This window comes from Blennius ocellaris (genome assembly GCF_963422515.1).
Source record: "Blennius ocellaris genome assembly, chromosome: 15".
Lineage (NCBI taxonomy): Eukaryota > Metazoa > Chordata > Actinopteri > Blenniiformes > Blenniidae > Blennius > Blennius ocellaris.
In genome coordinates, this window is record NC_137664.1 from 2,464,193 (window position 1) to 2,477,620 (window position 13,428).

Consider the following 13,428-nt stretch of genomic DNA (forward strand, 5'->3'; position numbering starts at 1 on the left):
TTACTGGGTAGAATTGTTGCTTCACATCAGATTTTTTTTTTCTGAATGTTTTTTTCTTTTCAAAGCGCTGATATTTTAGAACATAAACTGACGCGTGCAACCATGGTTAGAGCAGTAACTTCCCCTAGATGGCAGTACAGTAACATCCGCCATGCTCTCTTAGTCTCTCACGAAGAAGAAGAATGCGTCCACGTAGGAGAACGTGCTTACGTAGTCGGTCACGAAAGTGACCAACAGCCAATCAGATTGCAGGAGTGAAGATGGCGGAATCGGAGATGAGCGTCAGGTAGGAGCATAGCAACAAACTTTATTTTAAAGTCTAGACTAAATACACAACTATTTGAAAAGTATTTGTTGGCGGGAGATGATTCATATCCAGCGTGTCTCCCCAACTAATCGGATTAGCAGATACGCTCGGGTTTCACAGTTTCTATTTTGAGCCCTGAGCAGCACGCTAACTTAGCTTAGCATGTGCTAGCACCTCTGGTTTGAATGGCTCGTGAGCAGCGCGGTGTGTCAGCCGCATGTCAACAATAGGACGGCACTGCCGCACACCACGGCCAGATTACAGCCGTTTAACCTGCGGTATGAAGTCAAAGTGGTTTAATTTGCTCCAGTAAATCGTCCCGGGTCAGTCGGACCACGATGACGCCGACGTTGCTCGTAGAATCCGAAGAAGAGCTGACCGGTGTTTTTTTTATTTTTGTTTTTGTTTTCAAATATCCCCTGCTGTCACGCTCGGCCAGTTAATCAATCAAACCAGTTGTTCTGTCACATGCTGTTAATATTTCCAGTGCACTTTTCTCGAAATCGAGGAAGACCTACTCCGGACGTTACAGTGCATCATCATTTAACAAACTAGTTGTTTAAGTATTCATGATACATGGTATGGTTTAGTTCCTCCTTGTTGTTGATAGTCACATTTTCCAATGAAGTGTCACTCTTGTTTTTAGGAGCTGTCGAGAATTATGGACTATTCTGCTCGGCAGGTCAGCGCTGAGAGAGCCGGTATGTCTGCTTGATACTAGTAAGTCATGAAATGTGAAGTGTTATTAAATCTGAAGGTGAACTAACAGATGTTGTCCATTGTCGATGTTTAATGGACACAGGGTCAGATAGAAGCAGAGCTGGACAGACATTGGGACAGACTGCATCAAGGACTCAGTTACTACAAACCACCCAGGTACACACGCTGTTATTTTTAATTACAGTTACATTACTCTTCATGATTCCTCATGCAATTATCGCTGGTTTTAGCCCGTCGTCTGCTGGGAAAGTGAAAGACAACAAAGACGTCGCGCAGCCCTTGAAGGAATTTGGTCTGAGGATCAGTAAACTTCTGGTAAGAAAGCAACGACTCTTGCTGGAGAATGTCACAAGTGTTTGAATGAATGGATGAATTTATTTAGATTTTTTGCATGTGCATACAAAACAAAGCATAAAAATGTACATTAATCGTTTTGATGACATGTAAATAACCAGAGGGTGAAACAAAAAAGTCAAAAATAAGACGTATTTCCAATAAATACAATAAAAATCAATAATATGACATGGTGACATTATAGTTGAACTATTAAAATCGCAACATTGAACAAAAGTACTGTATACATTTAGAATAATAAATAAATACAAGTTCTACCTATACAAACAGATTAATCCTGAAGAATATGCATCACAATTTAGTTAAGAAGCATATGGGGAAAGTGAAGTAGTTTGTATTGATTCCAATAAAAACATTTTGCTTGGTAATGTTTGAGTGACTGCAGCTAAAAAAAAAAATACATACAAGCTGAGACCCGAGCAACAACTGCAGGTTTTGTTCTGTCCAGTTTTAGAGCTCCATTAAAATATTTTTTATTATAAACATGTATATTATAAATATTTCAGTTTCTCTGTGTATTTAGTATGGATATTTGAGTGAGGTTACATAATGTAAATACGTCCAATTGTGGTTCATGTGTTTCGGTACACCTTAATCTGTTCACGACAGAAACCATTTCATTCAATAGTCTTGTGATATCCTTACAGAATCTCGACGAGCAGCAGAGTGTGCAGATATTACAGTGCTACCTCCAGGAGGACTACAGAGGAACCCGCGATTCACTCAAGGTGCTTGTCGTCACTTTCGCCACACTTTAGCTTTTACATGACTTTTTTTTTTTTTTGCCTTTTGTTGCTATGAATTTAAAAGTCTCTGCAATATCTAATGATAAAGTGCTTTTATTTCATATTGCAGGTTGTTCTCAAGGATGAGCGGCAAAGCCAGGCGCTGCTGCTGAAGGTCAGTGTGCAGCTTTTGAGGCACAAATGTTTATTTGTTTTTTAAATGCACGCAAACGGATCTAGAGGCACAAAGCTACTTACACACTCACACAAACGTATTATCAATAATACAACTCGAAATTATATTTGTTCGCACTATGGCTTTTTGCCGCTCGACCTGCCACTGAAGTCACTCGATTTTTGATGTTTAAATCTAAGTTTGACGTTTTTGTTGGTCGTCACAGATAGCTGATTATTACTACGAGGAGCGGATGTGCCTGCTCCGATGCGTCCTCCTCCTGCTGACTTACTTTCAGGATGAGCGCCATCCCTACAGCGTAAGAATCGGCTTCATGCGATCAGATGGCTGAAGGACAGCTTTTGCAGGAACCGTGTAGTTCTTGCCTTTTGCTCTTGTAATGTAAACGTGTGTGTGTGTGTGTGTGTGTGTGTGTGTGTGTGTGTGTGTGTGTGTGTGTGTGTGTGTGTGTGTGTGTGTGTGTGTGTGTGTGTGTGTGTGTGTGTGTGTGTGTGTGTGTGTGTGTGTGTGTGTGTGTGTGTGTGTTTTTCCGCTCAGGCCGAGTACAGTAACTGCGTCAATAAGCTGGAGAAAGACCTTGTGAGCTGCTATCAGGCACAGTTTGAGAGTCTCTTCAAGGCGGAAGCGCCGACATGGGAAACCCACGGAAACCACATGGTGATTTAAAAAAAAAAAAAAAAAAAGATTGATTGTGTGTATTTAGTTGTCATTCTCTACATATTCACTGGCTGTTTTTTTTGTTTGTGTTTCCAGACGGAGAGGCAGGTGTCGCGCTGGTTCCTGCAGTGTCTGAGAGAGCAGTCCCTGCTGCTGGAGATCATCTTCCTGTATTACGCCTACTTTGAGATGAGCCCCTCTGACCTCCTGAGCTTCACCAAAATGTTCAAAGAACAGGGCTTCGGCCTGCGGCAGACAAACAGACACCTGGTGGACAAGAGCATGGACGCGCTGGTCGACCGGATTGGGTAAGTGCCCCTCGAAAGAGTCTGTGTTCATTTTTGGCAGTTGCTCAGTTTAAATGTGAAGGAATTGAAGGATATTGAAAATCAAATGGATTAATTGCCACATAGTTCAGTGTATAGGGCCCTTTAGCATTAGGAATCACCATAGCTCCGCTCCTTACGTATATTTTTTTTCAATGCATTTGTTTGCTGACTGACCTCTATATGATTGATACTGCTGCTTTTTTTTTTTTTTTTTTTAAATATTGTCTTTTCTGTTCCTCTTGCTTGCAGATACTTGAGCTCCCTCATCCTGGTGGAAGGAATGGACATTGACTTCTTGCACAAGTGTGCCCTGGAAGACAGTACAGAGCAACACCAGTTCTCCAGCGCCGCCGAGGTCGTTAAGGTTCGTCTCAAGCAAACCGTACCACTAGTGGTACGCAAACTGCCGTTTGGGTGTCGGTGAATTCGGCTGAAAGCTTCCCTGAAACGAAAGAATTAAGCGAAACCTTGAATTCTGAGTCTATTTCGAGGGTGGCCAGTTGTTTCTTTTCAGGTTGAAATTGTTTAGCTTGTCTGTCTTTGAATAGACAAGGCACATTGATTAATGGAGCTCAAGGTGCGATACATTAAAACAAAGTGATTAAGAAAGGAGAATAAATAAAGTGAAAAGTTTAAGATAAAGGTCAATAAATAACGTCTATCATTTTAATGGGAAGCTCAAGCAGATGATGGATGTTTGAAGTGTTTGAATCGCCGTGCTTGCTTCTTACGGTGGGAGCGTTTGGTAAGCCTCTTCCTGAGAAGCTCGAGCGTCTCCGTGTGTCGTGTTCTGGGAGAAAATACGAGACGCATTTATATAATATCATAGATCACGGTTTGACTGATCATGGTAATTCAAGGCGCCATCGCTCAACACGCTTCGACCACAACCAGGAACTTTGTACAGAGAAACAATGAAGCTGCCGCGTTAACAACAACCCCAAAAAACTTGTACCGTATACTAAATTTCGTTTGACGTTTCAGGAGATGGACCAGCTGCTGCTGACGTTCGGGGACATTCCTCACCACGGCCCAGTGCTGCTGGCCTGGGTCCTGCTGAGACACACCCTGAGACCGGACGAGACCAGTCCGGTGATCCGGAGGATCGGCAACACGGCGCTGCAGCTCGGAGTGTTCCAGTACCTCTCCACCATGCTGAAAGGCCTCGGAGTCTCCGGAAATAACGTGAGGGCGACACTTTGAGACGACAAACTGACCAAACCCTCATAATCGACGGGTCTAATGAAAAGGCCGCAGAGCGGGTTTTCATAATCGGCACATCTGTGCAAAGTTTCCCGGAGAGTTTTAGGCAATATTGTGATGGTGTTTTAACTCTCTCTCCTTCCAGTGTACAGCAAGCACAGCAAAAATGTGCATCTATGGCCTCCTGTCGTTCGTGATCACTTCTTTTGAAGAGGAGAGCCTCCAGGTAGGCGGCGTTGTCGCGCAGCAATATCTCGGTTTTTGGACGTGAGTCGTTGACGCGCTCGTTTTTCTCCCCCGCGCCGCAGACTGACGGCGTGGCCACGCAGTGCTCTCACCTGATTGATGCCGCATGCGAGGTCCTCTCTGCTCCCAGTCTGGCTGAAGTCTTTTGGGAAATGGTGCGGAAGTCGGTCCCAAGGGTTTTTGTTGTGTCTCGGCGCATTTGGAACGACTGTTGACAAGCCGTCTCCTTTGACATTTTTCACTGCAGAAGCCCAACATGGGGCTGGGGATGATCCTGGACAGCGCGGTGGGGATGTTCCCTCATAAGATCGGGCCTCTGCTGCAGCTCCTCACGGCGCTCCTGTCCAACAAGTCCACCGTTAAAAAGGTGAACGTCACGCCAACACACCGACTCTCTCTTGGGGCCAGTCCCAATTTTTACCCCTTGGCCCTCCGCCTCCAAAACGAGGGCAAAGGCAAAGGGATACGTTTCAGCCCTTAGATGTGGGACCCTCAGCCCCGCCCCTCCCCCTCTCACTCCGTCTCACAGTTTTGACGTCATAATCCGGCGCCGTTATATCAGCAGAGCTGAACCTCGGATGTTTGTTGATTTTCCAGCAGGAGTGTCGTCATGCCGTCCCAAATTCAACGTGTTGCAGTAGCTTGGCTGCTTTGTTTCGTTTTCCGCCTTTCCCACATCAAGGCGAAGAAATAGACGGAGACGTGGATTACTTCAGTTTTTGCGCCGTGTTTGGACTTCAGAAATATTTCCTCATTCGCCATGTGGAAGCGGAGGAGCTTCCTTGTTTGCTCGGGGTCCCTGTTTTCAAAACACCCATATTAGAAGACCTTGGAACTCTACAGTGTAATAATAAAATGTTATAAACAGTCTCTACCAAACAAATACACACGGAAGCTACGTACGGCAGACGGCAGCGCTACTGCCGCTCTTTCTAGTATAAAACACAACAGGTTTATAGAACTTTAGAAGCGTATATATATATGTGAAATGCGAGTCCTTCGGCGCCATGTCCTCCTACCCCTCTGTTTAAAGTGTGCCTCTGTTAACGCTTCGTCTCGAGGGGTGAATAGCCCTTCGCCTCACCCCTCCGCCTCTGCACAGTAGTGAAATGGGACACCCCCTCAGACTCTCGTGAACGCGCATTTCAAAGGGGAAGGGGTAAGATGAAGGGCTAAGGGGGAGAATTGAGATGCAGCCTTGGTCTCCCGATGTAAAACACACATCTCTTCTTCTCTTCAACAGGTTTACAACTTTTTGGATAAAATGTCCTTCTACACACAAGTTTACAAACACAAGCCCAACGACGTCGTATCCAAGGACGACGAGACACTCTGGAGGAGGCAAACGCAAAAACTCCTCTACCCTCTTGGTTAGTTTTTTTTTTTTCCTAAACACCTACGTAAAATTAATGACAGTAAATATCTCAGCTTGTTGGATTTCGTGACCCCCCGTGTCCCACTGTTTGGTCTCCCTCCCCCTCAGGTACGGGGCAGACTAACCTGTGGATGCCGCAGGGGGTTCTGGGCCAGGTGATGCTCGGGGGCGATCAGAGCTACGTGGTGAGGTGGGACTACTCCTACAGCTCCTGGACGCTCTTCACCTGCGAGGTGGAGATGCTGCTGCACGTCGTCTCAACCGCAGGTGCGTTTTTTCTATTGATCTATTGATTACGTTTTTTTGAAGTTCGTTGTGACCGTGAAGCAAATCGGTGACCTCACAAAGGGACGTGGACACAAGAGATGAAAAAATGGCCACAGTTTTGTCGGTATCTTTTTAAGTTTTCCTGGTTTTGTATGCGGGCAAATATATTTCAATACAAATTTCTTAAACATTAAACATATTCTGAAGGGGAGGAACAACGTTTAGCTGTAAATGTTCTTATTTCCAGTATAGCGCTCAGTCCATAATCGGAAGACGCATTTGTTCTTTGTAATGAAGGAGCAACAGTTTGCATTTTTGGCATCGGGCCAAAACGGTTAAGGTAAAAAAAAAAAAAAATAACGTTTTCGTTTGTGTAGAAACAGACTGAGACCGGCTTATTAAAGAGTATAGGTTGGTTTTCGCGCTCGCCTGGAGTAGAATAGCAGTCTTCACATCACGAGACTAAACATCAACATCTACGTTTCAATATGTTTGTGTTTGTGTTCCTGGGCGGATTACACAAATAGCCCCGTTTTCGCCGCGGTTGATTCACATCTATTGGTGGTTTTTTTTGGATCGTCGTGAATAAAAAAACCTGCGGACTTTTCCCGCGCGGTCGGCTGAAGCGAACCGGCTCGCGGAAGCCCGTGCGGGAGTTTTCACTGCGGATTTTCGCCACGCTGCTGATTTTCCCAGACGTCTTGGCTCACTGTGCGCGAGCGAAGCCCATCCTGGACCTGGTCCACAAGATCATCAGCACCGACTGGACGGTCTCCGACTGCCTGCTGCCGCTCACCTCGCGCATCTACATGCTGCTGCAGAGGTACAGTGACCTCCCCCCGGGGGACAGACAGGGCAACGGCGTGCGCTCTCGTCGATTTGGATTGGAACACGCATCTGGATCGGTTTGTCTTTTGTCAGGTTGACGTCGGTGATCAACCCTCCCGTGGACGTGATCGCCTCCTGCGTGAACTGCTTGTCGGTCTTGGCTGCCAGGATGCCGGGGAAGGTGGGTTCTGGAGGGTGAAGTCAATTCTTCCATTTCTACATTTACCACATTATTTTTCCTTTCTCCCCCCCCCCCCGCCCTTCAGGTGTGGTCCAGTTTGCATCACACTGGTTTCCTCCCGTTCGCTTCCAACCCTCTGACCACCATGGCTCAGTGTGTCAGGTGAGCTCCAAATATTTCCCGCCTGGTAAATCTAACACGCTTCCTTTCTAAAACCTACTGACAAGTGTTGTTTTCTCCCCCACCCCTCCCACCCCCACCCCCCAGTGCTGAGGGAATGAAGGCGGGTAACTACGGCAACCTGCTGGTCCAGATCGAGCAGCCCAGAGGCGAGTACGCCGTGACCATCGCCTTCCTGCGCCTCCTCACAACCCTGGTCAAGGTGAGCCCCCCCCCCAGAGAGAAACTGGCCCCCCGTGTCGCTGGGCCGCTATAACGTGCAACGGGGGGTGGGGGCCGTCTTTCATTGTGTTTTAGGGTCAGCTGGGCAGCACCCAGAACAAAGGCCTGATCCCCTGCGTGCTGCTGGTGTTGAAGGAGATGCTGCCCACGTATCATAAATGGCGCTACAACACCTACGGGGTCAGAGAAAGGATTGGTGAGAGTTTGTTTTTTTTTACTTCTAAATAGGAAAAAAACAAAAAACAAAACATAAAGGTGAGTGAATAATAATAGTAGGCCCCTTCATTTCTGTGCAGGTTGTCTGATTCTGGAGCTGATTCATGCTATTCTCAATCTGAGTCCTGAGGGAGAGGACCAGGGCAGGTGAGGATGAGTGTTCTACCTCATGGAGGGACAACAGATACACACACAACAACAACAACAACAACAACAACCGAAGTGTAACGTCAATAGTTCGACAGCGAGTCCATTTTGATGTCACTCAAGCAACAATTCAGATTAAATGGTGATTCCATCATTAATTTTGTTCTTTTTTTTTAATCAACCACAAAGACTTTGTCACTGTAATCTGATAGCCGTACTAATCACAGTACTACATGGAGGTTGCGGGCATAAATTGGAGGATTTAGGCAATAAAAATATACTTGAGTAAGTCAATTAACAAAATGCTCACATGGTGATGTTTAGCTACTGGAAACAATTGTGATTTTTGTCCAATTTTTTTTCTAAATACTGAAAACTCGCACAGTACTTTCATCTTTGCGTCGTCCTTTTAACCACATTAAACATTTTCTGATGTTTGATCAAGTGCCACCATTTAAATACGAGTCGATGTGAAGTTTGTCACTTCCTCCCCCCCGCCCCTCGGCGCAGCACCCCCACGCTGCAGTCCCTCTGCATCTACAGCCTGGCGAACACCGAAGCCGGACAGGCGGTCGTCAACATCATGGGAGTGGGCGTCGACACGATAGACGTCGTCCTGGCCGCGCAGCCCAGCAGGTGAGCCGCCCGACCAATGGCACGATTCCGACCTCGAACTTCTCCGCGATGCTTTTTTGTGCTTCCATTATGCGTTAATGGCGCCCCTCCCCCCCCCGATGCTTCCAGCTGTGGCTCCGAGGGTCCCGGTCAGATCCTCATCCAGACGGTCAAACTGGCCTTCTCCGTCACAAACAACGTCATCCGGCTGAAGCCGCCGTCCGACACCGTGTCCCCCCTGGAGCAGGCGCTGACGCAGCACGGCGGCCACGGCAGCAACCTCATCGTGGTCCTGGCCAAATACATCTACCACAAGCACGACCCGGCGCTGCCGCGGCTCGCCATCCAGCTGCTCAAGCGGCTCGCCACGGTGAGACATCACCAAAAAAATGGTCTCAATATAAATCCCCGTGTGTTCAAAGCGAGTAGATGGATGCCGCTTGGCGACGTCGCCATGCCGCTCAAATGCGTCACGGCTCAGATTTTAGGAATTGATTTTAGGAACCGTGCGAAGGAAGTGGAACGGCGGAGCGATTTGCCGTCGCCCGGGAGGCGGGACTTTTCGTTAATGTCCACTTAAAGCGCGCGCACACACACACACACACACACACACACACACACACACACACACACACACACACACACACACACACACACACACACACTGCGCCACTTGGATGTTTCAGAGACTCGCTTCTGCCACCGAATGTCAAAGTCGCGTCGCTTTAGTTTTGAGTGCACTGTACCTTTAAGTGTCGCCCCGCGTTGCGTCCAGGTGGCGCCCATGTCGGTCTACGCCTGCCTCGGCAGCGACGCCGCCGCCATCCGGGACGCCTTCCTCACGCGGCTGCAGAGCAAAACCGAAGACATGCGGATCAAGGTCATGATCCTGGAGTTTCTCACCGTCGCCGTGGAAACGCAGCCGGGCCTCATCGAGCTCTTCCTCAACCTGGAGGTCAAAGACGGTAGCGAAGGTTCAAAGGTATGTTTTTTTTGTTGTTGTTGTTGTTGTTTTTTTTATTGCTTTTTAGCGCTGCAGCGTTGGGACGGTGTTTTCCCGCCTTGCAGGAGTTCCTCCTGGGCGAGTGGAGCTGTCTGCACGTGGTGCTGGACCTGATCGACTCCAGGCAGCAGGGGAAGTACTGGTGCCCGCCGCTGCTGCACCGCGCAGCCCTGGCCTTCCTCCTCGCCCTGTGGCAGGATCGCCGGGACAGCGCCATCTCTGTCCTCCGCAACAAGTAGCGCCTCCAGTTTCTCACAAACCTCATTTTCGCAGTTCGATTCTCTGAGAACTTGTTTAAATTTTTTGGTTGCGTCTCCCCACCCCCCCCTCCCCCTCTCCCCCCCCTCCAGAGAACGGTTCTGGGAGAATTTGACAACACCTCTGTTTGGCACCCTCGCGCCACCTTCAGACACCACAGAGGTACTTTTTTTTTTTTTATCCTTTATTTTGCGGATTAATTTCCATAATTAATAGTTTTTATTCTGAGACGCTACAAATATTAGCACGAGCTGTAACCTTCCTCTTTGTAATACGATATAAAGGAGCTGAAAAGAATTCACATATATACAAATATGATTGATTTATGTTTTTGTTTTGTGTTTTTTAGATTAAAAAAACCCACAAAACCTGCAGGATTGTATAACTGGAATCTCTGTTTCTCGTAATCTGTCCCCCATTCCAGCCCTGCATTCTCGAGACCTGTGCCTTCGTCATGAAGATCATCGGCCTGGAGATCTACTACGTCGTCAGGTTTGCCCCGGAGTTTATAACAACAACAATAATAACAATAATAATAATAATAATAATAACACATCTTCATGACGCCCCCCCCCCCCCTTGTGGCTGCAGCGGCTCCCTGGAGCAGTGCCTGAAGGACGGCCTGCAGAAGTTCTCCAACGCCCGGCGCTACGAGTACTGGTCGCAGTACGTGAAGTCGCTGGTGGCCCACGTGGCGGCCATGGAGGAGGAGGGCGTCTGCTGCTTCGCCGAGACCCAGATGTTGATCTCTGCTTGGCGCATGCTGCTGATTCTCGCCACGAGCCACGTACGTGACCGGAGTCGGGGCCCCGTCGGGCGTCGGCCTCATGTGTATATGGCGACTGTTTAAAATAATGAAAGGATTTCCCCCCTTTGATCTGTCTCAGTGTGCAACAAAAGCTGTGGTTGTATGTCGGGTTATTTCCAAACGGTTCCTGTGTGGACCTATGATGATGTTTTGAAGGTGATCGGAACCAGATCATTTCCTACTTTCTTATTTATTGTTATTAGAATTTAAGCTCACTGAGCCAGACATTAATAAAAAAACAGATTTTATCGGCTTGTGGCTTGACAAAGGTAAATATTTCACCTCTTATCTGAAGGATAAAAGCTGCCGTGGTTTTATTCGAGCAACATTTTATTTGATTAATGCTGAGTGGATTAATATTTGCTTTTTTTTGTTGAATTTTCAGTCCGACGTGATGCAGCTCACAGACGACTCGACCAAACTGAAGCTTTTCATGGACGTCTTGGACGGAACGAAAGCCGCCGTGAGTCGCCACGACTTGAATGACGATTCCGTGTTTTTTTTTTTTTTACTTTCTTTTTCCTGACTTGCGAAATAATTTCTCTCGCTCTCAGCTGACGACGCCCACGTCTGTGCCTTGCCTTCGCCTCGGGTCCATGATGGCCACTCTGCTCCTCATCCTCCTCAAACAGTGGCGAAGGTGCGTGTCCCTCGCCAGCGTGTCCGGCGGCGTTTTTAACTCCCGTCCCCCTCGCGTGCCGACTGACTTCTTTGTTTGCGCGTCATGTCTCCAGCGTGGTGGCGGCGGCTCCCGACATCCTGTCGCCGCTCTCCCTGATCCTGGAGAGCGTCCTGCAGGCCGACCAGCAGATGATGGAGAGGACAAAAGCCAAAATCTTCTCCGCCCTCATTTCCGTGCTGCAGATTCAAGGACTCAATGGTAAGAAAATCGGTCATCCGATTTTTTTCCAATTTTTTTTAAAATCACGGGTCCCAGAGTGAGGAAATTCTAAAACGCCGGCTCGACTTTGAGGTCTGGACGGTAAAGACGATGATCTGTGGGGTGAAAAAAAAATAAGATGCCGTTTATTGCTCCTACATGCTCCAGCAGGAGGAGCAGGAGCATAGACCTATACAACTCAGAGTTATATAGAAGTGTACGATCAGGAGTCTATTTCAAAAGTTCTATGTGCTCGATGTCTTCTTTTGCATTTTCGGTGTAGTTGCTGACTCACAGCGCCCCTAAAGGCCTGGCGTATGTACTACATGAACATTTGACATGGAAATCACATATTAATAATGCCAAAGTGAAGGTATCCCAAATAATAGCTGTGTTGTCAAAGATTCTCTAAATAAGAGTGCTTTGTTTTCGTTGTATAACTCATTGATTGTTCCATATCTGACCTATTGTACTGAAGTGTGGGGAAATGCCTGTAAAACTATTTTTCTTCTCCAGAAAAGAGCGATTAGAGTCGCTAGTGGAAGTGGTTACAGAGACCACACTAATCCTTTATTTAGACAACTAAAAACACTGACATTTAAAGATTTAGTGGAGTAGAACCTTCTAAAAACCATGTTTAAAGCTCATCTGGAAATTTTACCGAACAAATTGCAAAACAGATTGGCCAAGAGAAAGAGTAGATAGGAACTGAGGTTTTTACAAAACCCAGGTTTCAATCGGCCGTAATGGAAAAAAGCATCTCAATGGAAGGAGTCGGTCTGTGGAACATCTTGATTGTAAAATTAAAACTTCTAAATCCATTGACGTGTTTAAGAAACTTGTTAAATGATCAATGTTACAGAAATACGACTCTGCGGAGGAGCAGATCAACCTTGTTTATTTATTTTGTGTTCGATGTTTATGAAAAAGCGGCTGCATGTGAATGAACTGGAACTGTAAATGATTTTGTGTTGATAAGTTCAGACATAAGTTTTACTTCTTTCTGCTCTTTTTCATTCATATGAGATATCTGTTGTTGCATTGTTTTAAATGAAGGAAATAGATAAGAAAATGAAAAAAAAACATGCCCTGAGACCTCGTGTTCATCGTGACGGAATTTTTTGAGAATCTCGGGGGGGGAAAGATGGTTTGGGCTCACGTTGCCATAGTAACGTAACGTCACGGGAGTCCTGTCGATTCACGCGTCTCTCTGTCTCTCTGTCTCGCTCTCGCTCTCTGTCTCTCTCCCTCTGTCTCGCTCTCTCTCTCTGTCTCTCTCTCTCGCTCTCTCTCTCTCTCTCTTGCTCTCTCTCTCTCTCTTGCTCTCTCTCTCGTTCTCTGTCTCTCTGTCTCTCTCGCTCTCGCTCTCTGTCTCGCTCGCTCTCTGTCTCTCTCTGTCTCTCTCTCTCTCTCGCTCTCTCTCTCTGTCTCTGTCTCGCTCTCTGTCTCTCTCTCTCTCGCTCTCTCTCTCTGTCTCGCTCTCGCTCTCTGTCTCTCTCTCTCTGTCTCTCTCTCTCTCGCTCTCTCTCTGTCTCGCTCTCTCTCTCTGTCTCTCTCTCTGTCTCGTTCTCTCTCTCTGTCTCTCTCTCTCTCTCTCTCTCTCTCTCTCTCTCGCTCTCTCTCTCTCTCTGTCTCTCTCTCTTGCTCTCTCTCTCTCTTGCCCTCTCTCTCGTTCTCTGTCTCTCTGTCTCTCTCGCTCTCTGTCTCGCTC

The 13,428-nt window shown here is 47.1% G+C and overlaps 1 protein-coding gene across 1 annotated transcript in view; it reads left to right on the forward strand.

The window, feature by feature from the left end:
* The first annotated feature begins 254 nt into the window (after positions 1–254).
* nup188 (nucleoporin 188) overlaps positions 255–13,428 on the forward strand; it is a 20,392-nt gene continuing 7,218 nt past the window's right edge. The window contains exons 1-32 of the mRNA XM_080509726.1: positions 255–286; positions 954–1,008; positions 1,110–1,183; positions 1,258–1,342; positions 2,029–2,109; positions 2,237–2,281; positions 2,508–2,600; positions 2,840–2,959; positions 3,056–3,267; positions 3,538–3,652; positions 4,273–4,473; positions 4,637–4,717; positions 4,800–4,892; positions 4,985–5,104; positions 5,981–6,107; positions 6,221–6,379; positions 7,076–7,202; positions 7,301–7,388; positions 7,474–7,550; positions 7,656–7,770; positions 7,866–7,986; positions 8,087–8,153; positions 8,664–8,789; positions 8,898–9,138; positions 9,544–9,750; positions 9,837–10,006; positions 10,122–10,191; positions 10,454–10,521; positions 10,621–10,816; positions 11,223–11,300; positions 11,392–11,477; positions 11,572–11,717. Of these exons, the coding sequence (XP_080365852.1) occupies positions 261–286; positions 954–1,008; positions 1,110–1,183; positions 1,258–1,342; positions 2,029–2,109; positions 2,237–2,281; positions 2,508–2,600; positions 2,840–2,959; positions 3,056–3,267; positions 3,538–3,652; positions 4,273–4,473; positions 4,637–4,717; positions 4,800–4,892; positions 4,985–5,104; positions 5,981–6,107; positions 6,221–6,379; positions 7,076–7,202; positions 7,301–7,388; positions 7,474–7,550; positions 7,656–7,770; positions 7,866–7,986; positions 8,087–8,153; positions 8,664–8,789; positions 8,898–9,138; positions 9,544–9,750; positions 9,837–10,006; positions 10,122–10,191; positions 10,454–10,521; positions 10,621–10,816; positions 11,223–11,300; positions 11,392–11,477; positions 11,572–11,717 (3,670 nt within the window). The 5' untranslated portion in view covers positions 255–260. The remainder of the gene's footprint in view (positions 287–953; positions 1,009–1,109; positions 1,184–1,257; positions 1,343–2,028; positions 2,110–2,236; positions 2,282–2,507; positions 2,601–2,839; positions 2,960–3,055; positions 3,268–3,537; positions 3,653–4,272; positions 4,474–4,636; positions 4,718–4,799; positions 4,893–4,984; positions 5,105–5,980; positions 6,108–6,220; positions 6,380–7,075; positions 7,203–7,300; positions 7,389–7,473; positions 7,551–7,655; positions 7,771–7,865; positions 7,987–8,086; positions 8,154–8,663; positions 8,790–8,897; positions 9,139–9,543; positions 9,751–9,836; positions 10,007–10,121; positions 10,192–10,453; positions 10,522–10,620; positions 10,817–11,222; positions 11,301–11,391; positions 11,478–11,571; positions 11,718–13,428) is intronic.